This window comes from Schistocerca americana, chromosome 3 (genome assembly GCF_021461395.2).
Source record: "Schistocerca americana isolate TAMUIC-IGC-003095 chromosome 3, iqSchAmer2.1, whole genome shotgun sequence".
NCBI lineage: Eukaryota > Metazoa > Arthropoda > Insecta > Orthoptera > Acrididae > Schistocerca > Schistocerca americana.
Genome location: NC_060121.1, coordinates 432,805,144 through 432,832,975, shown reverse-complemented (window position 1 = coordinate 432,832,975; position 27,832 = coordinate 432,805,144). Strand labels below are relative to the sequence as shown.

General features: G+C 39.7%; 1 protein-coding gene across 2 annotated transcripts in view; it reads right to left on the bottom strand.

Annotated features, from left to right (window-relative positions):
* The window catches only part of LOC124606183 (abasic site processing protein HMCES-like), a 94,187-nt gene that overhangs the window by 47,411 nt on the left and 18,944 nt on the right, over nucleotides 1–27,832 (bottom strand). For both annotated transcript variants that reach the window (XM_047138149.1, XM_047138150.1), the window contains exons 4-7: nucleotides 24,285–24,398; nucleotides 22,428–22,535; nucleotides 20,383–20,528; nucleotides 14,204–14,722 (exon numbers count right to left, since the gene is read on the bottom strand). In XM_047138149.1, the coding sequence (XP_046994105.1) occupies nucleotides 14,204–14,722; nucleotides 20,383–20,528; nucleotides 22,428–22,535; nucleotides 24,285–24,398 (887 nt within the window). The remainder of the gene's footprint in view (nucleotides 1–14,203; nucleotides 14,723–20,382; nucleotides 20,529–22,427; nucleotides 22,536–24,284; nucleotides 24,399–27,832) is intronic.

Sequence of the window (27,832 nt, the reverse complement as noted above, 5' to 3'; positions counted from 1 at the left end):
TCTGACAGAATCACAATGTCTATCGGCAAACCTTAAAGTTTTTATTTCTTCTCCCTCAACTTTAAGACCTACTCTTAATTCTTATTTGGTTTTTCTTTACTGCCTGTTCAATGTACAGACTGAATAATGACAGGGATGGGCTACAACCCTGCCTTATTCCCTCTCAACTACTGCTTTCTTTTCATGCTCCTTCGAATCCTTTAACTGCCGTCTGGTTTCTGTACAAGTCCGCAAATAGCCCTTTACCCCATGTATTTTACCCCTGCTTCCTACAGAATTTCAAAGGGACACTTCCAGTTAACATTGCCAAAAGCATTCTTTCTCTAAGTCTACAAATGCTATTAACATAGGTTTGCCTTTCCTTAACCTATCTTCTATGCTAAGTCGTAGGGTCAGTACTGCTTCACCGTGTTCCCTACATTTCCTTCCAGAATCCAAAACTGCTCTTCGTCAAGGTCAGCCTCTATCAGGTTTTGTATTCTTTTGTAATGAATTTGGTTAGGTTAGGTTAGTGGTGTTTAACGTCCAGTCGACAACGAGGTCATTAGAGACGGAGCGCAAGCTCGGGTTAGGGAAGGATGGGGAAGGAAATCGGCCGTGCCCTTCCAAAGGAACCATCCCGGCATTTGCCTGAAACGATTTAGGGAAATCACGGAAAACCTAAATCAGGATGGCTGGAGACGCGATTGAACCGTCGTCCTCCCGAATGCGAGTCCAGTGTGCTAACCACTGCGCCACCTCGCTCGGTAATGAATTTGTGTTAGCATTTTGCAACCATGACTTACTGAACTGGTAGTTCAGTAGTTCTCACATCTGTCGGCAACTGTTTCTTTGGAGTTGGAGTTACTAGGCCTACATTCTTCTGTAAGTCTGAGTGTACTTCACCTGTCTCATATATCTTGCACACCAGATAGAAGAGTTTTGTCATGGCTGGCTCTCTCAAGGCTATCAGTAATTCTGACAGAATGTCATCTACACCTGGGGTTTGTTTTGACTTAGATACTTTAGGGCTCTGTCAAATTCTTCTCACAGTATCATATCTCCCATCCCATCTTCATCTACGTTCACTTCCCTTTCTATAATATTCCCTTCAAGTTTGTGTACTTTGTGCGGACCCTCTACATATGCCTTCCATCTTTCAGCTTTCCCTTCTTAGCTTAAGACTGGTTTTCCATGTGAGCACTTGATATTCATGTAGCTGCTTCTCTTTCCTCAAAGGACACTCTAATTTTCCTGTAGGTGGTATCTCTTTCTCCTAGTGACAACTGCTTCTAAAACTTTACACTTGTCCTCCAGCCACTCTGGCTTAGCCATTTCGCATTTCCCGTTAATCTCATTTTTTAAACTTGTGTATTCCCTTTTGCCTCCTACATTCCCCGCATTTTTTAATTTTTTCCTTGCATCAATTAAATTCAATATCTCATGTTATGCAAGGATTTATACTATGCCTTATCGTTTTACTTGTTTTAATCCTCTGCTGCCTTCACTAGTTCATCTCTTAAAGCTATCCCTCTTTCTTCTACTGCATGCCTTTCCCCTGTTCTAGTCACCTGTCGCTGAATGCTCCCTCTGAACTCGTCTGCAATTTCTTCAGTTTTGTACTACAGTTTGTAAATAATAAACTGTGGTCAGAGTCCACATCTGCCCCTTGAAATGTCTTAAAAATTAAAATCTGGTTCCTAAATCTCGGTGTCTAACCTTTACATGATCAATCCGAAACCTTCCTGGTGTCTCCAGGCCTCTTCCATATATATAACCTTCTTTTATGACTCTTTAACCAACTTTGAGGTTTGCCAACAACATTGTAATTCTGTCACAGACAGCAAGACAGCAAAGGACCTGGAAGAGCAGCTGAACGGAATGGACAGTGCCTTGAAGGGCAGATATAAGATAAACATCAACCTAAGCAAAACGAGGATAATGGAATGCAGTCAAAGTATATAAGGCGATGCTGAGGGAACTAGATTAGGAAATGAGACACTTAAATAGTAGATGAGTTTTGCTATTTGGGCAGCAAAGTAACGATGATGGTTGACGTAGAGAGGATATGAAATGTAGACTGGCAATGGCAAGGAAAGTTTTTCTGATGAAGAGAAATTTGTTGACACTGAGTAAAGATTCAAGTGTAAGGAAGTCTTTTCTGAAAGTATTTGTACGGAGTGTAGACATGTGTGGAAGTGAAACATGTACGACAAATACTTTAGACAAGAAGAGAACAGAAGCTTTCAAAATTTGGTGCTACAGAATAATGCTAAAGATTAGATGGGTAGATCAAGTAACTAAGGAGAAGGTACTTATTAGAACTGGGGAGAAGATGAATTTGTGGCAAAACTTCACTAGAAGGGATCAATTGGTAGCACACATTCTGAGGCATCAATTACGTATTGGAGGGAAGCGCGGAGGGTAAAAATCGTAGACGAAGACCAAGGCATGAATACACTAAACAGATTCAGAAAGATATAGGTTGCAGTAGTTACTCTGAGATGAAGAAGCTTGAATAGGATAGAGTAGCATGGAGAGCTGCATCAAACCAGTCTCTGGACTGAAGACTACAACAACAACAACAACAACAACAACAACCACAACCACCCAACCCTGTAAAAATTCTACCAGGCAGCTTCCTCTTTCGTTTCTCTGCCCCAGTCCATACTACTACTTTTCCTTCTCTTCCTTCACCTACTACCAAATTCCAGTCCCCCATCACAATTAATATTTTATCTTCTTTAAATATTTACGCAGACATAATTTCCTTTTCTTCACCTACTACCGAATTCCAGTCCCCCATTACAATAAAATTTTTGTCTTCATTAACTATTTATATACACATGATAAAAAGGTGGTAAATAATAATTCCTCACGTGTTTCCTGATGACTGACTGGTCTGAACTTAAAACATCAACCAAAACAGCTTGCTGTGCTGGTACCGTGAACATCTGAAAGGAAGGAGAAACTACAGCCATAATTTCTTCTGAGGGCAGCAGCTCTGCTGTATGGCAAAAACGATGATGGCACCCTCTTTGGTAAAATTTTCCAGAGGTAAAATACTCTCCCATTTGGATCTCCATTAGGGACTGCTCACGAGGATGTAGTCATCTGGAGAAACTAAACTGGCATTCTATGGACTGGAGTGTGGAACCTTAGATCCTTTAATTGGGCAGGTAGGTTAGAAAATTTAAAAAGGGAAATGAATAGGTTGAAGTGGGAATTAGTGAAGTTTGGTGGCAGGAGGAACAGAACGTTTGGTCAGGTGAATATAGGGCTATAAATACAGAGTCAAATAGGGGTAACACAGGAGTAGGTTTAATAATGAATAAGCAAACAGGAATGTGGTATACAACTATGAGCAGCATAGTGAACACATTACTGTAGCCTAGATAGACACTAAGCCCATGCCTACCTCAATAGGGCAAATTAATATGGCAGCATGTACGTAAGAATGCAAATACAAAATGCACTGAATATTATGATGATGCAACAATTGACGGCATTGACAATTCTGCACATGTTTGCTTATCAGCTGTCTTAACAAATGACGTGAGAAATCACTCTAAAAAAACTTCCATTAGCTACAGGTAAGTGTGCTAGTCTATGAAAGATTTATATGTTGTTGTTGTTGTCTTCAGTCCAGAGATGGGTTGATGCAGCTCTCCATGCTACTCTATCCTGTGCAAGCTTCATCCTCTCACAGTACCTACTGCAACCTACATCCTTCTGAATCTGTTTAGTGTATTCATCTCTTGGTCTCCCTCTACAATTTTTACCCTCCACGCTGCCCTCTAATACTAATTTGGTGATCCCTTGATGCCTCAGAACATGTCCTACCAACCGATCCCTTCTTCCAATCAAGTTGTGCCACAAACTTCTCTTCTCCCCAATCCTATTCATTAGTTATATGATCTAACCGTCTAATCTTCAGGATTCTTCTGTAGCACCACATTTCGAAAGCTTCTATTCTCTTCTTGTCCAAACTAGTTATCATCCATGTTTCACTTCCATACATGGCTACATTCCATACAAATACTTTCAGAAACGACTTCCTGACATTTAAATCCATACTCAATGTGAACAAATTTCTCTTCTTCAGAAATGGTTTTCTTGCCATTCCCAGTCTACATTTGATATCCTCTCTACTTTGACCATCGTCAGTTATTTTGCTCCCCAAATAGTAAAACTCCTTTACTACTTTAAGTGTCTCATTTCCGAATCTAATTCCCTCAGCATCACCGACTTAATTCGACTACATTCCATTATCCTCACTTTGCTTTTGCTGATGTTCATCTTATATCCTCCTTTCAAGACACTGTCCATTCCGTTCAACTGCTCTTCCAAGTCCTTTGCTGTCTCTGACAGAATTACAATGTCATCGATGAAGCTCAGAGTTTTTATTTCTTCTCCATGGATTTTAAAACCCACTCCGAATTTTTCTTTTGTTTTCTTCATAGCTTGCTCAATATACAGATTGAATAACATCGGGGATAGGCTACAACCCTGTCTCACTCCCTTCCCAACCACTGCTTCCCTTTCATGCCCCTCGACTCTCATAACTGCCATCTGGTTTCTGTACAAATTGTAAATAGCCTTTTGCTCCCTGTATTTTACCCCTGCCACCTTCAGAATTTGAAAGAGATTATTCCAGTCAACATTTTCAAAAGCTTTCTCTAAGTCTACAAATGCTAGAAACGTAGGTTTGCCTTTCCTTAATCTAGCTTCTAAGATAAGTCGTAGGGTCGGTATTGCCTCACGTGTTCCAATATTTCTACGGAATCCAAACTGATCTTCCCCGAGGTTGGCTTCTACCAGTTTTTCCATTCGTCTGTAGAGAATTCGCATTAGCATTTTGCAGCTGTGACTTATTAAACAGATAGTTCGGTAATTTTCACATCTGTCAGCACCTGCTTTCTTTGGGATTGAAATTATTATATTCTTCTTGAAGTCTGAGGGTATTTCACCTGTCTCATACATCTTGCTCACCAGATGGTAGAGTTTTGTCAGGACTGACTCTCCCAAGGCCGTCAGTAGTTCTAATGGAATGTTGTTACTCCCGGGGCCTTGTTTCGAATCAGGTCTTTCAGTGCTCTGTCAAACTCTTCACACAATATTGTATCTCCCATTTCGTCTTCATCTACGTCCTCTTCCATTTCCGTAATATTGTCCTCAAGTACACTGCCCTTCTTATGACCCTCTATATACTACTTCCACCTTTCTGCTTTCCCTTCTTTACTTAGAACTGGGTTCTCATCTGAGCTCTTGATATTCATACAAGTGGTTCTCTTTTCTCCAAAGGTCTCTTTAATTTTCCTGTAAGCAGTATCTATCTTACCCCTAGTGAGATAAGTCTTTACATCCTTACATTTGTCCTCTAGCCACCCGTGCTTAGCCATTTTGCAGTTCCTGTTGATCTCATTTTTGAGACGTTTGTATTCCTTTTTGCCTACTTCATTTACTGCATTTTTGTATTTTCTCCTTTCATCAATTAAATTAAATATTTCTTTTATTACCCAAGGATTTCTAGTAGCCCTTGTCTTTTTACCTACCTGATCCTCTGCTGCCTTCTCTACTTCATCCCTCATAGCTACCCATTCTTCTTCTACTGTATTTCTTTCCCCCATTCCCATCAGCTGTTCCCTTATGCTCTCCCTGAAACTCTGTACAACCTCTGGTTTAGTCAGTTTATCCAGGTCCCATCTCCTGAAATTCCCACCTTTTTGCCGTTTCTTCAGTTTTAATCTACAGTTCATAACCAATAGATTGTGGTCAGAGTCCACATCTGCCCCTGGAAATGTCTTACAATTTAAAACCTGGTTCCTGAATCTCTCTCTTACCATTGTATAATCTATCTGAAACCTGTCAGTATCTCCACGCTTCTTCCATGTATATGAAAGATTTAGAGAGACATAAGAAAAAATGCAAAAATTTCTCATATTTTTTGCTATAGTGAAAGTTCTAAAGAGCAATTAAGTAAAGGTTTTGTACTTTATGATTATTAAAAGGAATTAAGATGGAAATTAATAGCTAAGAAATGCAGACTGCTTTTGATCTAGCACCAGTGAAGACTGTATGATGCAAAATCATAAGCAGTCTGCACTGGAACATAATGGCACAGACTTTTCATTGTAAGTAACCGAAACATCTTCCCTTTAATAATTTGTTTACATCACTTAAAAAGGTTGTGAAGCACAATTACACTTAAAAATACATTGTCTCTCATCTTGTTTTGGCTGTAGAGCACCACCAGCCCCAAGAAATTTCATCAGTTGGGGAAACAAAAGGTGAAAGCTAACATAAAATGTGGACTAGCCATCTGAAGGTGAACCTGTCTGTTCTAAACCAGTAATGGCGCTGTTTAAATAAATAAATAAATAGCATTGTAAAAAGTGGCTGGTTGTCACCTTTTATGTAAGAGTCAACCTATATATTGTACACAGCCACAGGCTTCAAATGTCCGTTTTTGATTAAATAGCATTAAGAAATGTTCTTTAAGGGATTTAGGGAGCCAAGTTTTCATATACATACACAATTAGGAAACTACTGTGAAAGCAAAGAGAGCTTCACTCTAAGTTTAAATGCAGCCAAAACCTCTCAGACAAACAGAAGCTAAACGATGTCAAAGTTAGCGTAAGGAGGGCTATGTGTGAAGCGTTCAGTGAATTCGAAAGTAAAATTCTATGTACCGACTTGACAGAAAATCCTAGGAAGTTCTGGTCTTACGTTAAATCAGTAAGTGGCTCGAAACAGCATATCCAGACACTCCGGGATGATGATGGCATTGAAACAGAGGATGACACGTGTAAAGCTGAAATACTAAACACCTTTTTCCAAAGCTGTTTCACAGAGGAAGACCGCACTGCAGTTCCTTCTCTAAATCCTCGCACAAACGAAAAATGGCTGACATCGAAATAAGTGTCCAAGGAATAGAAAAGCAACTGGAATCACTCAACAGAGGAAAGTCCACTGGACCTGACGGGATACCAATTCGATTCTACACAGAGTACGCGAAAGAACTTGCCCCCCTTCTAACAGCCGTGTACCGCAAGTCTCTAGAGGAACGGAAGGTTCCAAATGATTGGAAAAGAGCACAAGTAGTCCCAGTCTTCAAGAAGGGTCATTGAGCAGATGCGCAAAACTATAGACCTATATCTCTGACGTCGATCTGTTGTAGAATATTAGAACATGTTTTTTGATCGCGTATCATGTCGTTTTTAGAAACCCAGAATCTACTCTGTAGGAATCAACATGGATTCTGGAAACAGCGATTGTGTGAGACCCAACTCGCTTTATTTGTTCATGAGACCCAGAAAATATTAGATACAGGCTCCCAGGTAGATGCTATTTTTCTTGACTTCCGGAAGGCGTTCGATACAGTTCCGCAGTGTCGCCTGATAAACAAAGTAAGAGCCTACGGAATATCAGACCAGCTGTGTGGCTGGATTGAAGAGTTTTTAGCAAACAGAACACAGCATGTTGTTATCAATGGAGAGACATCTACTGACATTAAAGTAACCTCTGGCGTGCCACAGGGGAGTGTTATGGGACCATTGCTTTTCAAAATATATATAAATGACCTAGTAGATAGTGTCGGAAGTTCCATGCGGCTTTTCGCGGATGATGCTGTAGTATACAGAGAAGTTGCAGCATTAGAAAATTGTAGCGAAATGCAGGAAGATCTGCAGCGGATAGGCACTTGGTGCAGGGAGTGGCAACTGACCCTTAACATAGACAAATGTAATGTATTGCAAATACATAGAAAGAAGGATCCTTTATTGTATGATTACATGATAGCGGAACAAACACTGGTAGCAGTTGCTTCTGTAAAATATCTGGGAGTATGCATGCGGAACGATTTGAAGTGGAATGATCATATAAAATTAATTGTTGGTAAGGCGGGTACCAGGTTGAGATTCATTGGGAGAGTCCTTAGAAAATGTAGTCCATCAACAAAGGAGGTGGCTTACAAAACACTCGTTTGACCTATACTAGAGTATTGCTCATCAGTGTGGGATCCATACCAGGTCGGGTTGACAGAGGAGATAGAGAAGATCCAAAGAAGAGTTGCGCGTTTCGTCACAGGGTTATTTGGTACCTGTGATAGCGTTACGGAGATGTTTACCAAACTCAAGTGGCAGACTCTTCAAGAGAGCGCTCTGCATCGCGGTGTAGCTTGCTCGCCAGGTTTCGAGAGGGTGCGTTTCTGGATGAGCTATCGAATATATTGCTTCCCCCTACTTATACCTCCCGAGGAGATCACGAATGTAAGATTAGAGAGATCAGAGCGCGCACGGAGGCTTTCAGACAGTCGTTCTTCCCGCGAACCATACGCGACGAACAGGAAAGGGAGTTAATGACAGTGGCACGTAAAGTGCCCTCCGCCACACACCGTCGGGTGGCTTGCGGAGTATAAATGTAGATGGTATTGATCCTGATAATTGAAAAGAAACTTAGAAAATCAAAGAGAACAACCACTTTATTTCCACCTGATTTTAAAAAGTAGGTGGTTTATAGCTCTGTTAATATTATTTTAACACAACAAAGTATCGTAATCCAATAACATCTCATAGGTTCTGACTGAAAAAAATTCTCAATGATAAGCGTATGAAAGCAAAGGGCTAGGATGAAATACGTTAATAATGTATGTGATATGGTGTGGTGAAGTGCATAAAGAATGTACAACAAAGGAGGAGTCAGGAAACAAATGTTTGTGATATCTGGGTAAAGTCAGTATGCTACGGCAAAAGCTTCTGGAGGAAAAGTTATAAGAATAAGGATACTAAGTTGTGCATACCATCTCAAAGACTTAAGATGGGTGGACATTATTTTATGTAGGTTTTCGAGAGTGAAGGATAGGTGGACTGCAGAAAGGGGATGGTGTTATCTGTGGTCAGGTGTATCTGTGGAAGGAATGGCCTATGCCTTATAATGGCTGTGGGAGAGTGAAAGGGTAGGTGAACCCAGAGGAAAGGGTAACCAAAGCCTTGGTTAGGTGCACCCATGTAAGAAATGTGCACCCATGTAAGAAATGACCTCCACTGTTCTTTTTTTTTGTATAGTGGTAAGGAAAGGGACACCTGCGTCACAAAGATGACAATGTTGGTTAGTTTACTCCTTAAGGTAAAATAAAACTTATTCCTGTTTCTACCTCAATAAGTTTGAGAAACTAGTAATGTTAAATAGCATGTTTTAAAGAGAGCACAAAGCTAATTACCTTGGAGCAAAGCAAATGAAATCATGGTTCAGCCTGATGCAATAATAGATTGTTTTTACATATACAACAAGCCCTGGATGAAATAAATTTCTATTGGCATGTTGAACTAGGCATGTTAAGAAGGAAATTAGAAACAAGACTCTTTGTACTTTAATTAACTGAGAATGTGTGCTAAATACTTACATAAAATGGAAAGGCAAGCTATCAGGCTTAACCCTGATAAACTGAAATATTAGTGAGTGAAAATGACTCAACTGAGAAATACACCCACCCATTTGATATATATATAATACCCTCCATAAGTTAGGAAGCATACTGCATATTACAACGGAGCAAGATGGGGGTGATCTACACAAGTTATTGGTTAGAATACAGAATAGCATTCACAAACAATGAATAATCATGACACTTACTGTATTGTACAGATAATTACTGTACATATATGTACATACTAGTACTACTCAGTTTTATACAAACTGACTTTACCTACCTGAGCAGTTCAACTAAACACATCATGCAGTGCCAGCAGATGGCACAACTGTGTTGCAGAAGTACACAGTTTGTAGTTCTGTCCAGTTCTAGTTCCATTTGTATGAGGGTAGGACACACTGCAAAAGGAATTGAAAACGGACCTAGAGTGCCAGATTCCTTATGATTCATGGATAAAGAAGCTATACAGGCTGGCAAATGTCAAAGAAATTTAAGATTTCCATGAGCAGTAATTGTCAAGACCATGCACTGGCATCGAGATACAGGCTCCTACGATGACTGTCCATGAACTGGTTGCTGAACTAAACACAAATACACCAGTGAGCCAATAGTGAGATGGTGCCTAGAAGAAAACAACCTCCAGGATTATGTAGCAGCATCAAAATCATTGTTGTGCCCAGTCAATAAGAAGAAAAGGGTTCAGTGGGCTACGACACACCAAGAGTGGACAGCAGAGGATTGGAAGAGAGGCATATTCACTGATGAATCCAAGTTTGAACATTTGGAATAAATGCCATCAACATGTACACCACTTACCCTGTGACTGCTTGAATCTTCACTGGATTATTCCAACTGAAGCATGGAACAGGTTCTGTGATGGTATGGGGATCTTTTGGAGGGAATAAAGTTGGGGCTTTGGTGAAAGTAGATGGAAAAATGAACCAAAAGGATTACTATGCAATCCTCTAGTGACATGCTAATACATCTGATTTGTGTCAGATTGGAAAAGGGCTTGTTTTGCAACAAAACAATGTCCTGAAATATACATCTAGCTTGTGTCAGAACTGTGTGAAGTCTGCAGAGGTTCAGAAAACTTTGAAAAACTTGGAATGACCTCCCCAGTCCCCTGATTGTAACCCAATTGAACTACCATGGCATGAGTTGGACATGAGGATCTGAAAAATTGGATTCATGTGGGACATACTTTAAAGTCCTGAAGCAATAACAGAGACTAGTTACAAGGCAAAATTTACCCATTACATGCTGAGAATACACAAGGCAGTGATTAAAGCAAAGGGTGGCTATTTTAAAGAATCTAAAACTTAACACTTGCATTTACCTGTGTATTGTATGAGCGTAATAAACATTTAGAAGACAATAAAATGCAATTTTATAATGCATTTCCTTTCCACTGTCCATAATTACTTGGTGTTTCAAGCTTATGGGAGACAGTGTGTTGTAAAATGAAGTTTTTTCTTATGAGAGTTTAAGTTGAAGAACGACCTTTTAATGAAACCTGCAGATTGGAAAATGATTGTAATTACTTACATAAGTTGAGCCTCACAAAATCTTTAGCCAAAGTGGAGGAATCTAAAGTGTAACATGAGTTTATCTGGTATAACATGTTCCACTATTATCTTCTTAGGCCAATGAAAGATGCTCGTGAAACTAGAAAATGTATTTTAGGTAGTTAGTAGGTAGCAAACATGCAACTGTGTGTGCTTTACCAAGTGGAACTAAGCAGCAGGTCCACAACTTCCAAGAAAATACAAATGGCAGCGGTCAAGATTGAAAAAGGTGATTCTTATTACAACAGATCAATTGTGAAGTGAGAACTTAATTGTAACCTGTAGGATTTTGAGTAGAGTACCCCCCTCTCAAGGCACAACTAGTGAAGGAAGTAGTTGAGCTTTTCAAGGTCTGGGTGATAATGGATGATCAGAGGAGTGCTGGTTACAGAGCTGCCACAAGTTTCCCCAAGCGAAATTCCCTGATATTTCTCTGATTTCTAGACAAGTTTTAGCATTTGACCCCGACAAATTTTGATATATCAAGGTTAAGTAAAGACATAAGTTAACAGAAAACTTCAAGGACTTCTGTATTTCTAAATGTATGAGCAAGAATCTGAAGTACTAACACTAAAATCTTTTGTAATGAGCTGTTTTTAGTTGAAGTAAGCAAGCCAAGTGGTGTATATGTTTCATTAAGAGCACTGCTGTTATTTTATTTCAATAAAATGAAATATTTGGTGAAAAATTTAAAATACCTTCACTGATTTCAGAAATAACCTTAAAAAAAAGTAGGCCTTTTGAAAGAAGTGTATGACAGGGAAGAGTTGTGTAAACCAACACTACAGGTGACTGCCCATAAAATGTTGGTTCTACTAGGTTTGTTATTGTCAGTTATTACCCACTGTGTTATGTCTATTATTTTACAGGAACTGTATGGTTTTTCTTTCCAGACATGCATGAGCACATAGCGTACAAACTGCCAGAGACTGCTGCAATTTTCTTCTCCTTATTGTCCATACTTTCTAATGTATAAACTACTTTTGAAGTGCCACAATGCAGTACAATAAATAAAATGTCTATAAAACGCTGCACTGTACTATGTATATGGGGTGTTCAAAAAGAAATGAACCGGAAGCATAACTACAGAAACCGGTACCTGTATGTTAGAAGTACTGACCTGGCTGTTGAGACACTTGTCCCACTGTGACACAAGGCGGTGATGGCTGTCACATAAAATTCCAGGGATTGCGATGTTAACCAGTTCTGCATGTACAGGTGGACGTCGTCGTCCGTGGTAAATCGTTTACCCCCTCAAAGCCTTTTTAAGGGACCCAAAATGGCATAATCACAGGGAGAGAGGTCCAGACTGTATGGAGGTGGCCAAGAACCTCCTATTTGAATTTCTGCAGGAGTGCCGTAACTGTGTTGGCCTTATGAGGCTTTGCATTGGCATGGAGCAGATTGACCTCACAGGTGAGATTGCCTGGTAGTTTTGATTTGATTACCTGGCGAAGGGTAGTCAAGGTTGGTGAGTAGTGCTGGGCATTCACTGTTGTCCCATGCTACAGGAAGTGAATAAGAAGGGGGCGACCTTGGTTCCCTTAAAAAGGCTCTGAGGGGCAAATGACTGATCTCGGATGATGACGTCCAGCTGTGCAGAACTGGTCAACATCACAGCCCCGGGAATTTTATGAGACAGCCATTCACCGCCTTCTGTCACAGTGGGACAAGTGTCTCAACAGCCAGGTCCAATGCTTCTAACATACAGGTACTGGTTTCTGTAATTATGCCTCTTGTTTGTTTCTTTTTGAATGTCCCTTACCCTTGCAGTGAGACAGTTGCAATTCCTGAAATCCACTGCCCGTGGCCTCTGGACTGCCGAGGAGCACTGCAGTCCTGGGTCAATGGATAAACCATGAAAGTCCACCACATTACGCCACACACAAGGAGACCTGGCCTGCAGGCAGATCGGTGAGGCTAGATCCAGGCAGAGCCTTCACTTTAGTGGGAAACGATGGCCTGTGGTTTTGGCTCGCCATGGAAGTCCACTCTTGAGGGCAGCTATTCATGTGTTACAGACACCATGTTGATGAAATCAATCCATGCTACAGATAACTTGCGCAAATACTCTGAGAATCAATACTAATGAGGATAGGTAGCAAATCACTGTAAAGATGATTGCCGAGTCACAGACAGGGACATAGAAAAGACAATCATACTCTGAAAAATATTTAGCCACAGCCTTTATCCGAAAACGAGAGAGCGCGCGCGCGCGCGCGCGCGCGCGCGCACACACACACACACACACACACACACACACACACACACACACACACACACACACACACACACACACACACACTATCACTGTCTCCGGACACTGCATCGACAGTCTCTGAGAATCAGATCCAAAAAAAAACACTCCTCACACCTCCCTGTCCCTCGTCAGCAGCTGCTAGGCTAGCAGCAAGAAGTGGTGGCAGCACTGACTGCAAGCTGAGGGGAGTGGTAGAAAGGGGAGAAGCAGTAAGAATGAGGGAGTAGGGAAGCGGTGCACATACTAGGTTGCGGCCAGCCAGCGACTATGCATGACATTTCAGTAAACAAACCATTTCATTTACTGAGACAAAAACCAGATTTTTTCTGTGTTTTTTCAAATTTCCCTGACATCTGAAATTCGATTTCCAGAACTTGTGGCAACCCCAGGTCAGTGGCTGGTTAACAGCTTGACTGGTGTCAGAGAAGGAGATGGCATGGGAACTCAGTTTGTGGGTAAGCTGTATAAGACACTGGCTGTCAATAAAGGCTATGGTGAGATTATCAATATATTTTGACAGCTCCTGCTTTCCACTGCAGATTTGACGTTCATGGGTGCTAAGGCTGTACGGAAGATACTTATTGACACAGAAAGGGTGACAGCTGTCAAAGTGAAGCTGCTGTTGACGGTTGGTGCACTTGATATTGAATAAACTGATTTTGATATTGAACAGATTTATTTGTGGCCTCTCACACCATCCTGCTATGCCTCCTGTCCTCGTGAATCCTTCCCTGCCTCCTTCCCACCTCCATCTACCCATGCAATTGCCCTCAATAATTGATAACTGTCAATCTTTCCATGGCTGCTGGTTTCAGCATTTGGGTGCCTGTGGGGTCATGTGTCAGAATGTGTGTACTCTTGCTACAGAAAGAGCAAGAGCTTCAAAGCTAGTGTGAATACTGTATTCTTTTGAGTGCTTCTATGTGCCACACAGTAGACAAATTAGAACTACGTTAAAAACCTTACCCAGCAACATCTGCCCTTTCTTCATCACCACTACTGGCAGCAACATCTGATTCCGGCTCCATTTTAACTGAGTTTTCTTCTTCCTCTTCTTCTATCTCATCATCTTCCTCATCGTCATCATCATCGTCATCTTCTTCATCATCCATTACTTCATCATCATCTTCGTCATCATCATCGTCATCATTTTCTTCATCAACTGCTTCCTCATCTTCATCTTCCTCCTCTTCAGCAACTTCATCTTCATCTTCTTCTATGTCATCATCCTCATCCTCCTCTTCATCATCTTCCATTTCCTCCTCCTCTTCCTGTTCCCGCATATCGACATCTTGTTGCTGCTGAACCTGAAGTTGTGGGCGTCGTTGCTCCTGCTGTTGTTGCTGCTGTTCTGCTACTTTGACTCGCTTGGCATCCTCATTCACTTCTGTGACCATAGCATTTTCCTCGGGTCTTTTCAAGGAACCATACTTCTGCTTTAACCAAGATTCCATTAAGGCAGCACTCGCACCTAGTTTAGGGCGACTGAAACATACATAACCCACACTGTATAATATAAAATAGAACATGCACATCACCAAACTTAGAATGTTATGGATTACAAGTCAATAAATGAAAACTTAATGATGGATTCATTACTTGCTTACCTGTCCTGGGTAGTTCATATACAGAAAGTGAATGCTTAAGAATACTTAGTAACAGGTTTTTCCCCATAATGATTATATATTCAAGCACACTTTATTATCAGCTCTGAAAAACACACATCCATTATTTTCTCTATAAATGAAACATTTGGTTTGCATAATGGATTGCCATGAACAATATCTGCATTCTGATAGCTGCCATCCCTTCTGCACCAAAAAGTCACTTATACAGTATACAGTGTGGACACTGCTGGACGGCACATATGCAGTGATTGAGATATTCTCTGCCCCCTACGCTAAAGGTATTACTAATGCCTTCACAGAAAGGCATTACTCACCAAACTTAGTCCGCAAACAGATTTCCTGTGGCATATCTGCGCGCACAAAAACACACACACACACACACACACACACACACACACACACACACACACACACACAAACTTTCTTTGAATTACATAGATGGGAGTTATCATAGCAACACAATCTTTGTTCCCGCAATTCTACTTGCCTTAATATCCAGAAACCCCACATCAACCTCTACCCCTGCCCCTGCCCACTCGTTATCCAGCATGCACATCCTGTTCCTCAGTTTCTCTCTTCATCTTAATCTCGACTCTACGTCGTCATATTGTCAGCACAAAACTCTCTGTCTGTAACCAGGAATGAGCTCACAGGTGCCACAGTCCTATCTTGGACATCTGCTGCCTTGACCTCCCATCAGCCACCTTTCCCCAACCCTCCTCCTCATCCCCTATCCTTTCTCCTCTCACCAACTACGCCCGACACAACCCCTCACCACAGTCAAACTATGTAGACAACCAGGACAATGTAGTTGTTCTGGTGTGTGTGTGTGTGTGTGTGTGTGTGTGTGTGTGTGTGTGTGTGTGCGCGCATGCGTGCGCTGTGTGTGTGTGTGTGTGTGTGTGTGTGTGTGTGTGTGTGTGTGTGTGTGTTGGAGGGGGAGTGGGGCAGCATCACATACTCTACAGCTCTGAAAACCCATTGACCCAAAAGCTAGCATGTTCTAAATCTTTTTTATGGGCCCTTCGATTACTGAGGGAATAGTGTATTCATGTATTGATGACTGATGAGATGTGTTTGTGGGAGATGGATGAGGAAGGAAACAGGTCATGTCCTTTCCACAGAAACGATCCCAACATTTGCCTTAAGCCATTTAGGGAAATCTTGAGAAAGCTAAATTTTGAAGGCTGGTAGGGGAATTTGAGTCACTGTCCTGAATGAGAGTCCAGTATCTTTGCTCATTTAGAGAACATCATCTCAATAACCATATTACCAGAACACCTTTTACACCAGCTGAAATCCGGATGGTCCCCCATAGAATCAAAGGCATAGGGGAATTATCTGAGAGATAGAAGGATTTCTGGAATAATCCCTTCTTGGTCTCCTTAATAAGTTTGTGGCATCTGGCCGAACTACTCAAAATGTTAAGAAGTTCTCTGCAGTTGGACTGCACTCGAATCCATCCAGTGTAACTCATTTTCTTCCAACTGTAGCACACTACGCCTTGTTCCACCATGATACAGTGTAATATCACCCATGTCTCAGCTGGAATGTAACATAATTCATTGTTTCAATGTAGTGTTATTGTAGATTTTTTTGTTTACCTCTTTTGCCATCGATTACAGTCTCACTTGAGCAAAATGAATCTCTGTCACCAGGCCACTTTCACTTGTTACAAATGAAAGAAAGTAGATTACTTTCTCTCATATGGTAGTTGTGGTGTTGAGTGGATGCAGACTGAAGAGTTGCTCACATGTGTATTTGTTTGAGTTACAAATAAACGTAAGTATTATTATTTGCATTGCCTGCATAATTTCACCACCTTCACTTATCATTCAATCCAATTATATGTTCAAGTTTTTCCACAGTAGCCAGCTCGGCATACAAGAAAGCAAAAAAGAATGGAAGAAAGAGAAAATTTTTGGATTAGAGCCAGTGGTCTCTGTAGTCGTCCTGAAGGATTTCAAATACATACACAAGAGATGTAATGGATCATATCTGTAATGTGATCCAACCATCTGGATACTGTGCCCACTATCCGTTTAGCATGGCACAATCTACTGAATGCACTAAGACTGGGATGTTGTCACTAGAGTGAAAATTGTTGGATACTCTAACAATAGGCAGTGTCAAAGAAGGGAAACAAAACAGTGAGAAACCAATGGTGGAAAACTATCCTGTACCAGTGGTTTAGAGCATGCACTGATTCATGTTCAGAATGCATAGTTCTTTTTTCATTATTACACTGTCTTTTCTATCACAGTGGCGTGTAGTGGCAGAGGTCCATACACACAAAGGAAGAAATGAATGGTCAAGGAATTGAGAGGAAGTGGGTGTCTGATGAGGCTGTTGAGAATCCCCTGGCCTGGGGCTTTAGGAGATGACAGTCACTAGCTTATAAGGCACAAGCACTGTAACATTAACTGCTTGCATGATGGAGAAGAGGCAAGGAGGTGTATATGTGTCTGATAAATATGACTTCTCCTCTCAACACTTCCACACAATGAGTTCATCTTTGTTGGGCCTACAAACCCTTTGCACAAAGGCATCACATTGTTAACTCCTGCTTTTCTTATTAAGGAATCTGAAATTTCACTTAAAAACTCGGCTCCTGTCACTGTGTCACACCATGTATGTTTAACTGGTCCCCTTGTGTTTTTCTTTTATTCATTAAATTACCATTTTAAGCTATCCAGGACATTCCAATGAATTTATGATCACCATCCGTTTTGCATTTAGGGTACCAATTATACAGATGAGCCATTTCTAATAAGTACAAAGACTTCAGCAGAGAACAACAGCGCAGTGGGGTGTGTACCAACTACTGTGGGTAACTGATTAGAATTATCCAACCCAAAAGTGTCTGCTGGCTATAAACACAGTACAAGGTGTTTCAAAAAGAACTTTACAACTTTAAATATTCACATACATTTATTGAAAGAAGATATAGAGATGGGTTTAGAGTTACTTTGTAGGGAAACACAAAAGTTTTTTTTTTTTTTTTTACCTTAAATAAAGATGTAGTATGTGGCTTCCATTGGTAATCATGCACACATCCCATTGGAAGACAATTTCTTCCCAAGTTTTCTGTAGCATTACAGATGTAAATTGCACAGTGGTAAGTTCAGATAGAGAAGCCGGCGTAGGAGGTACAAACACTATATCCTTGAGGAATTCCCCCAAAAAAACGTCAAGTGGCGTCAAGTCTGGGAAACAAAGAGGCCATGCAATTGGCACATCATGGCCAATCCATTGACCTGAAAAGCGGACAAGGAGAAAATACCGGACGTCAGCCAGGTAGTGGGGTGGCGCACCATCTTGCATTAAGTAAACATTTTGTTCTTCGTCATCCACATCGATCTGTGGTATCAAAATTTGTTGTAACATATCCAGGTACACTATCCCGTTGACGGTTGTCTCATGGGAAAAAAGGGGCTGTACACTTTGTTCTTGCTCAAAGCAGCAAAAACGTTCAGTTTAGGGCTATCATGAACATGTTGCAATGTTTGATCCTACAGTTATTTGTGTTAACCTTGCCACTTAAGTGAAAAGCTGATTTTGTCCAAGAAATTTTCATCCTCAGGAAATTTATTCAACATATCTGCACAAAAGTTCTTGCGAGCAATTTTATCAGTGTCTTCTGCATGGTTTTAAATGCAAGCAGTTTCTCAACACATGCCAAACACTTGTATGTGGGATTTGCAGTTCGTGAGATGCACAATGGGTCGATTTAGTAGGGCTGTTGACAAAATGTTGTCTCACTCGCTCAATGACGTCGTCAGATGAGCTTTGATGACCCAATGATTTCTCATGTCTTACTGAGAACCCTGTTTCTACAAAACATTTATGCCACTCATAATTGTAGGAAAATCTTTAGCGTACTTGGTACAGAAATTATGCTTAACTGTTGTTGCTGGCTTTGATTCTTCAAACCAAAACACACAGCAAGCGCACTCGGGTCCAGTGAAGGCAGCCATCTCTAACGCAACTGCCGCTAGCGCTCCTTATGTTGTGATTCGGCAATAGCAAACTACACGATACAAAACTTGATGTATTTCCCTAAAAACTGACTACAGTCACCTCTGTAGGTACTATGAATTAATTTATATGAATTTTCAAAGTTGTAAAGTTCTTTTTGAAACACCCTGTACACACTCCTTTCAAAGAAGGGAGTGTACAGTCCAGTTTTCTATCAATGGCATGGTCATTAGCCTAAGCTATTTTTGTCAGTCAGACACAGAAGAAGAAATAATTAGCCACGGTCTATTCACAGGAACCACCCTAGTGTACATTTTCAGTGGTACAGTTAAACTGTGGAAAATCTAATCCTGGATGGCTGGATGGGGATTTATTCAAGGGTTTAATCCTCATGAACAATATACAGTCTTTTTAACATTTCATCACCTCACTGGGTTGTCTTTCTGGACACAACGGGAGGCGGGTAAGCCAAGCTATGAACATGTTCGTTGGACAGCATTCTTAATTTGAAGTGAAATGACCTGTTTTAATAACATGGAATGCTCCACTGCTTCATGAAACATGATCTACATAGGTGTCACAAAAGTAGAGCCAGCACTACAGTTTAATCGATATAGTGTAAGAGCTACTCCATTAGACTCAAGAGTCCTTTTTTACGAATGACTGGTTGGCTTTTGAGTTTACAGTTATCTGACAAGCTGTTCCACTGATGATTAAAAGTGCAAATGGGACCTGATCAACTCTCTAGGAACGCACGTGATACCACAAAAAGTACAGCTTAATTAAAAAATGAAAAACAAATGAACAGATGAATTTGATACAGTAAGTAGCTACTATAATGCTCTATTTTATGATACCTTCTCATTATTTATTTACATTCAACACCTATCTATGTAATAATTATTTAAGCATCAGTACAATAATAATCCAAGGACAGTAAAAAAAAAAAAAATCTAATAGGCTGCTGATTTTTTAGTGCATAGTATTAACATTCAGAATCAGTCCTGTACAAAAATAAAGACATGTTGACACAGTTCCAAGTGCATACATTAACAATTTGACAGGTTTTAAGATGCACTACTGCAGTGTACACTTTCTAAGAAATAAACAAGACTGCCATAACAGATAAGCAGAAGTTTAATATTGAATTCCTCTGATGCACCCAGAGGTTTATGCGACTGTAATGTTATCTATAAAGTAACTGTAATTTCCCCACTCTATATACCACTGAAGGCAGAAAAAAATGTGTATGGATAGTAACTTCACTATCACGCATGAATTATTCCACTTATAAGTAGAAGTTTACCAACTAAGCTGTGTAAGGGGAAGTTATGCCTAAATGAGGAGAATTCAGTTTCAGTCAACTCTTGGTGTGATATGACAATGAAAGTAAATAATTTTGAAAGTAAAAACCTATAAGCCTCAGATGCTACATAACATTAGAGAACAAAGTTTGTACAGACAGAAACTCTCACTGTAAAGACGGACATCCAAGCCTTATTAAATTATTAAAGTTCACAAACACACGACTGCACTTACTTAGGATCAATAGGCTTCATGCACTCATCATCTTTATTACGTGAATTATTCACAATATTTGATACAGGATGATAAGCAAGCAACTTTGGGGCTTTCAGCAATGCCACAGCATCAATTGGTGCCTTTCCCGCTACATCGAGCCACATCTGTGTAAATATAAAATTTACCATAAATTTTTCACAAAATTATAACCAACAGATACACTACAAATAATATTTAAACAAGGGTTAATAAAGTAACACTAAACAAATCATAGCAGATAATGAATACTGATATACACAAACAGACGCAACTCAATCACAACTAGTCTGCAAACACATTCAGTAATAGTGGGTAGGAAGAATTGACAAGCTTTGGAGGGGAAAAAAAGCATTATAATTCATTGGGATATTTCTGTGGTTCTCAGAAATCCACCCGATAGTATGTTTAGTTTTGAAATTTATTTTATTTTTCCCAGTGGACTGTTTTGGATGACAAATTCAAACCTGACCATCTGGGGCGAATGTCTAAGATTAAAGCTGAGAATAACTGCAATTTATATTGTCAAAGTCCATCTAACCCAAGATCTAGGAGTCTTGCATGTATAGTGACACTACACATATTGTGATGTGTTAAGACGAAACTTATTCCACAGGCTATTGAAAATGACTATCAAGTTGAAACTGGTATAGCCACAGCATGAGTTTTGGCTATAAGAAACTTTAAATTTTAGGAAAAGTTCCTAACTGCTGACAGAAAATTAGCCACATTTTTATAATTTGCATTTTTGAGATGGGATGTCACAGCATCAAAAGCCCTCATATACACAACAGAGGTGGTTCATGATTTTTTTTTGTGTTTAGTCTGAGAATGGAAAGAGACACACCCACCAAACTTCGTAAATTTTTTCAAAGTATTTCCCTGACTGTCGATACACCACTGCCACCAGTGAGAGTTTTCCAATTCTTTGGATCAGGATAGACATAGGCTGCTATCATGACCACTACACAAAAGTATATGGTAATTAACTTCCGATATTTATTCTCTCCTTGGTGTTCTTTATTGCATTTACACAAATGATAACTACTACTTCATGTTGATGGTAAGGAGAGGTAACCTGTCAATGTTCTTACAGTCCTATGCTATGAAGAAAGATGAGTATCACTACATTGTTATGGAGAAACATCACATTCCCGGACAACATATTCCATGTTTTTTCTTTCTAATAAAATTTTGTATGACGCTATATGGGAGGAAGGTGGGGAGGGGGGTGGGAGGGGGAGAGAAGAAAGACAGTTAAGAGTTTAATGTCTCATTAACATGGAAAGGATAAACTGCTACTCACCTTAAAGACGACCCACTGAGTTGCAGACAAGTACAATGAAAAGTATCTTACACATTGTATCTTTTGGTCAAATCCTTCTTCAGCAAACAAAACACACACATTCATTCACACACGCAAGCACGAGGCCACTACCACCAGCACCTCTGACTCTGACCATCCCTGTGCGCATGATGGGTGCTTGCTTATATGAATGAATGTGTGTGTGTGTGTGGGGGGGGGGGGGGGGGGGGGGGACGACAACTTATTCTATTTCATAATGACACATCAATAATTATCACATCTGTGTAATAGTCTCTAGCAGGAAATGTTTTGATGAGCAGTTTCTGAAGACAAAATTTAGAATTTCGACCTTTTTCATTACCTTCTAGCTTGGCACAATAATGATTATGCAGCATCTGATACATAACTTTGTCACATTAGGGCCAAAATTTTATTTGACACTTTAGCAACTACAATTTGATCATGGTGTCAATGAGTTTTTCCACAAAAACATAAGTAGTTAAGATGCCTTAAAGTTCTGACAGTATCAATCATCTAAAGAGTACCTGTTATACCATCAAACCAACACCTCAGCAACTACAATTTAGTCATGGTTACAAAATATACGGAGTGACAAAAAATACAGTTTCTTACACAAAAATTTATAATTCAAAGCTCAAACCTGAGTAAAGAAACCCTTTCAGTTAATATTTATGGAGAAAAGGAAATACTTTCTGCTTACCTCAATGGCTTCATCGTTCTCCAAAACAACTGGGATCCTGTGATGGATGTATTTGAAATCATCATTTGGTGTGGTCGTGAAGACAGAACAACTGTATACTTTATCACCCTGTAGGATTGAAACTCTATTTTTAATGTAGTACAAAATTTAGAACAGAACTCCTAAAAATATGGCATAACAATAACATTTGCAAATTACCCAATTATATTGCTGTTTACAGAGAAAGGTTTCCACCATCTAGTACATAGTACGTAATTTTGACACTTCAGTCTCTAGATGGTTTTAGTGAGAATACCAATGCGTAGGGACAGGAAAATTTCACAATAACGCTAACAAGAAATTATTGGTTTTCAACGAAATAACACAAAATCAGTACTTTTTTAAGATTTCACAAAATTTGTAATTTTGCTATATAAAAATGTCATAAACCTGAGGAAGGCAGTTTACTAATATTTGTAACTGACAGTTACTGAATGTTAAAATTGCATTTTGTCTTCAAATCTTCAAGGTTGAGGTTCGTGTATAATCTTAAAAATAACACTTCATTTTCCACCTGACAAATTTTGATGTTACAACGAAAATAACATCAAATTTGGGGGGAAAAAAATCACTGATTGTAGCAAAATATAGCATTGAATTTAGCAAAGAACCTCAAACTTGGTCAAAAATAACACCAAATTTGGCCAAAACATTACAAGGAATGCAGCACACAAAGTTACACTGAATGTGGCCAAAAAAAAATTTGGAAAAAACAATGAATTTGGCAAAAGTTACAAAGAATTTTGGAAAAATAACACAAATCTAGTAAATAATAACACTGAATTTGACAGAAAATCACACCAAATTTGCCAAAACAACACTGACTTTGGCCTTTAAATAAAATGATTTTTTCCTGTCCCTACAAATGCGTATCTTGTATGCAATGAACAGTCACAAAGAACGGATAGACTTGCCACAGCCTGTGCATTAAACAAAACTGATATATTTTGGATCTGATGTGGTTACTGAGATAAGAAACTATCACTATGCTGTCAGAAACGTCACAATACAATAAGACTGTCTGTTAAATGTTAGTGGTCAGGCATAAGTAACGCATAACAACATTTTGTAAAGTATCTTATATTTAAGAAGGGCTTGTTATTTCCCATTTTGGTAACAAAAGAAGAGTGAAATACTAGCATGGAAATATATTTATTCTGACATTACTATAATTCTTTTGCAGTTAATACATTTCAGACAACAAAATAACCAATATTTTGTGTGGAGAAAGATCCTAGACAGCTGGCAGCACTGCTGCCAGGTTTCAAGTATGAAGTGCAAAAGACTACCATCAGTACTGCGTGAAAGCTTAAGTCACCGATAACTGTGAAAACACTGAGGTAGAAAAATAAACATCACATTACATAGTTGGTCAAGGTAGGGCAAGTGAAGCAGCTGCAGAAAGCCCACTTGACAGTCATGGATCTTCTCTAATGGTACAGACAAGAGGCTTCAAATACGCTGAAAAATCTAAGGGAGGGTATTGACAACATTATTGAAAGGACAGAGTGCTACTCACTGTACAGCAGTGACAGCCACAACAGAGACTGCTAAGCAAGTAAGCTTTCGATTAGAAGGCCATCTTCTGAATTGATCAACATACACTTATTTGCTTAGCAGTCTTTTTGTTGTACCTGTCTGTCACTCAACATCTCCAGTATATGGCGAGAAGCAATTTTTTCATAATAATAATAATAATCATCATCATCATCATTATTCCAGCCTAGATTTACCACTGTACAGGTGAAGGTACTAAATGATATTGACACTCTGAATTTTAGGATCCAAAATTAGACAATTATTCATAACACTTATTACCTCAGGAGACACCCAGATATTGTAAAGTCCTGCTAGGGCCAAAAGCCTTGGTCCTTTCCAGCCTCCTTCTGCAGTCCACTCAAGATTCCATGTTTTCCTGTCATATATATCAATCTGCATTAAATAGAGAGATGTATTATAAAACCACAGAGCCACTGTCATAAATCTTAAATAAATCTGAACAACACATTCTGTTCCATTAGCTGTAATTTTAAAATTATAAATTTAATTAAACATATAATATCAAAAAAGATAATCAAGTCTCAAAACTACACGGAGCTACTGACAGTAAAAAATAGAACCTCAAGGGTGACAAATGAATATTTACATTACAGTTACTTTCTACAGATGACAAACATGTAGATAGATAGATAGAGAGAGAGAGAGAGAGAGAGAGAGAGAGAGAGAGAGAGAGAGAGAGAGAGAATACCGCCTCCTGACATAAATGTGAAATAACAAGACAAGGAAGGAGTATCAAAGAAAAATATACTAACACTATAATGTTTCAGAATTAATGTGTGTTTCAGAACTTGGTGCATGCAGATTCTGACATAGTTTTCTGAACTAGTAAGGGGCTGTGAGAAGAACTTTTACAGGGTGTACAAATGGACAAGAAAAAAAAAAGTTTCTCAGATTTTCCCTGGATTTCCCAGTTAAAAATACACTTCTTTCCATATAGAAATATACTATAACACTGGTGAAAGTAAATTTTTTTCTGTGTTAAGTGACAATATACTTTCCCTTGGAGTTGTAAAACTTATCAGTTCTTTGAATGGTGAAGGTTCTATACACTGGCATAGAACTTCCCAGCACATGCACTGCACATTTTCGCATTACGAAAGTATAAACAAGTATTCCAATAAATACAGTACGGTAACTTCCAAAGCACTAAAATCAAGATTATGATGCACTTTTGTCAGTCAATAATAGCTCAAGTTACGTGATCTCACCAACCAATAACAGCAGAGATTCAGAGCCTAGGTCACGTGATGTAGTCAGTCAATAGCAACGGCACTGTTTAGTAGTGTGGTCACACAAATAGAAAAAAAGTTAATGGATTAAATTAATATATGAACAGTACAGGTACAAGAAAAGCTAAGCTTTCACATATAACATTGGCCATCAAAAATTTTTCACCCTTGAGCAAACTTCTGATTACTTATTACCCAGAGTGGCCACCTTTCTACAGGGTACAATATGAGGAAGCTTATAGATAAGGCCTTCATTCCATACAATGTTGAAGGCAGTAGTTAGATCAACAAATTCTACAGATGTTTTCAGCTTCATTTGGTCTCCTGCCTCTATTAAGGATGAAAGAGAGAATACTTGGTCGCAGCAGCTACACCCTGGTTTGAAGCCTACATAATTAACTATAATATGCTATAAGCTAGCATTGCTTATTCTGTTATATATCAGCCAATCAAAAAGCTTTTAACAGCAGCTAAGAAGACCGATAGCTTTCTACCTAGTTGCTGGGTTTGCCATGTTTCAAAACAGAGATTTTCTTTGCCTTCTTGAACTACAATGGAAGCTGACCGGTCAACAGGATGTTGATGAATAATTCTGCTATCCATTACTTAGCACATCCTTTTGTATGGATCAGGAGTTCTGGGTGTATACCATCAAATCCCTGTGCCGTAATATGTTTGAGGTGCTTCAGTTTGGTGTCAATGTCAAACTGTTAAGTGACAAGCACATTCTGATGAGGGAGGTGCCGTCTCTCTTTCACAAAGTTGCCGTTTAGTATGTCTGGTAAGTTTCTCATTGAAGGGATTCCTGATGAAATAATGATGTGGGTAGCGAACTGCTCAGGTGTTACTTCTGGGTGTTTTCTGCATACTGGTACACTTCCTCCCAATATCCTCAGGAGTCTCCATGCATTAGAGAAACCTAATGTTGGAAGTTAAAGGTCACGGGGAAAAAAATGAGAAGAAGAAGAGTGCAAGGTAAGTGTTTAACATTCCATTGATTGTAAGGTTTTTAAAGAAGGAGCACAATTTCAGTTTCGGAAAGGTTAAGGAAACAATTTGGTTGTGCCCTTTTCAAAGGGATCATTCCAGAATTTGTCTTACACAATTGGGGAAAAACCAATGATAGACTAAGTCTGGATGGCTGAACAGGGATTTGTGCTGCTCCTTCCTGCACAAGTCCTGTGTCTTACCACTGCACTGCTTTGCTTGGTAAAAGAAGGGGAAAGGGAAAAACCCAGAGTGTCTGTAGTCAGGGCCACACAGTAATTTTAAGTAGTTGACTCAGTTACAACACCGGTGTGTTTTGTCTTTACACACAAACTCTAGAAGTCCCATTACAGAGTATAGTGAAATGTATCGTTACTGCCTGGTTGTCACAATATTCTTTCAAAAAGAAGAGGAATGAGCATGTACTGTAAAATGAAACTTATCTTACAATGGGCAATCAAAATGTTTCTGTTCGAAGGCTGTACAGTCCAGAATCGGTATGCCAATCAGACAAAATTGCTGTGAGCTTGGAGGCAATCATCCTACTGAAACACCAGGTTGAAGATACCTGTGTGGTAAAACACTGTGTCCTGCTGCGTGAAGGAGGGTTAATGGCTTGCTGCACATCCACCTGGGAAGTCTCCTCCCAATGCTCTCAAATGCATCTGAAAAAGTTTTTATAATCAAGATCCAAAGTTTCACATGGACTCCACAAGTTGTCAGAAGTCCCCTGAGGAAATATTGAGCCATGTTGCCTCTATAGCCATCCATAATTGTGAAAGTGTTGCTAGTGCAGGATCTTGTGCACAAACTGACCTCTCAATTATGTCCTGTAAATGATCAATGGGATTCGTGTCGGACAATCTCCGTGACCAAATCATTTGCCTGAATTGTCCAGAATGTTCTGACAAGGCGCATTGCAAACAATGATGGCCTGGTGACATGGCGCACAGAAATTCCAGTGTTGAACGGCTACAAATGGTCTCCAGGTAGCTGAACAAAACCATTTCCAGTCAACAATCATTTCAGTTAGACCAGAGGACCCAGTCTACTCCATGTAAATGCAGCCCACACCATTAAGGAGCCACCATCAGCTTGCACAGTGTCTTGTTGACAACTTGGGTCCATGGTTTCTTGAGGTCTGCGTTACACTCTAACCCTTCATCAAATCTTACCAATCGAAACCGGGACTCATCCGACCTGGCCAAGGTTTCCAGTAGACTATGGTCCAACCAATATGATCACGAGCCCAGGAGATGCATCACAGGTGATGTCATGCTGTTAGCAAAGGCACTCACATTTGTTGTCGGCTGCCATAGCCCATTAATGCCAAATTTCGCCACACTGTCCTAACAGATATGTGCCACATTGGTTTCTGTGATTATTTCACGTGTGTCGCTTGTCTGTTAGCACTGACAATGCTACACAAATGCCAGTGCTCATGGTCGTTAAGTGAAGGCCATTGGCCACTGCGTCATCTGTGGTGAGAGGTAATGTCTGAAATTCGGTATTCTCAACACATCCACTCACTCTTGACACTGTGAATCTCAGACTATTGAAGTCTAACAATTTCTGAAATGGGACATCTCA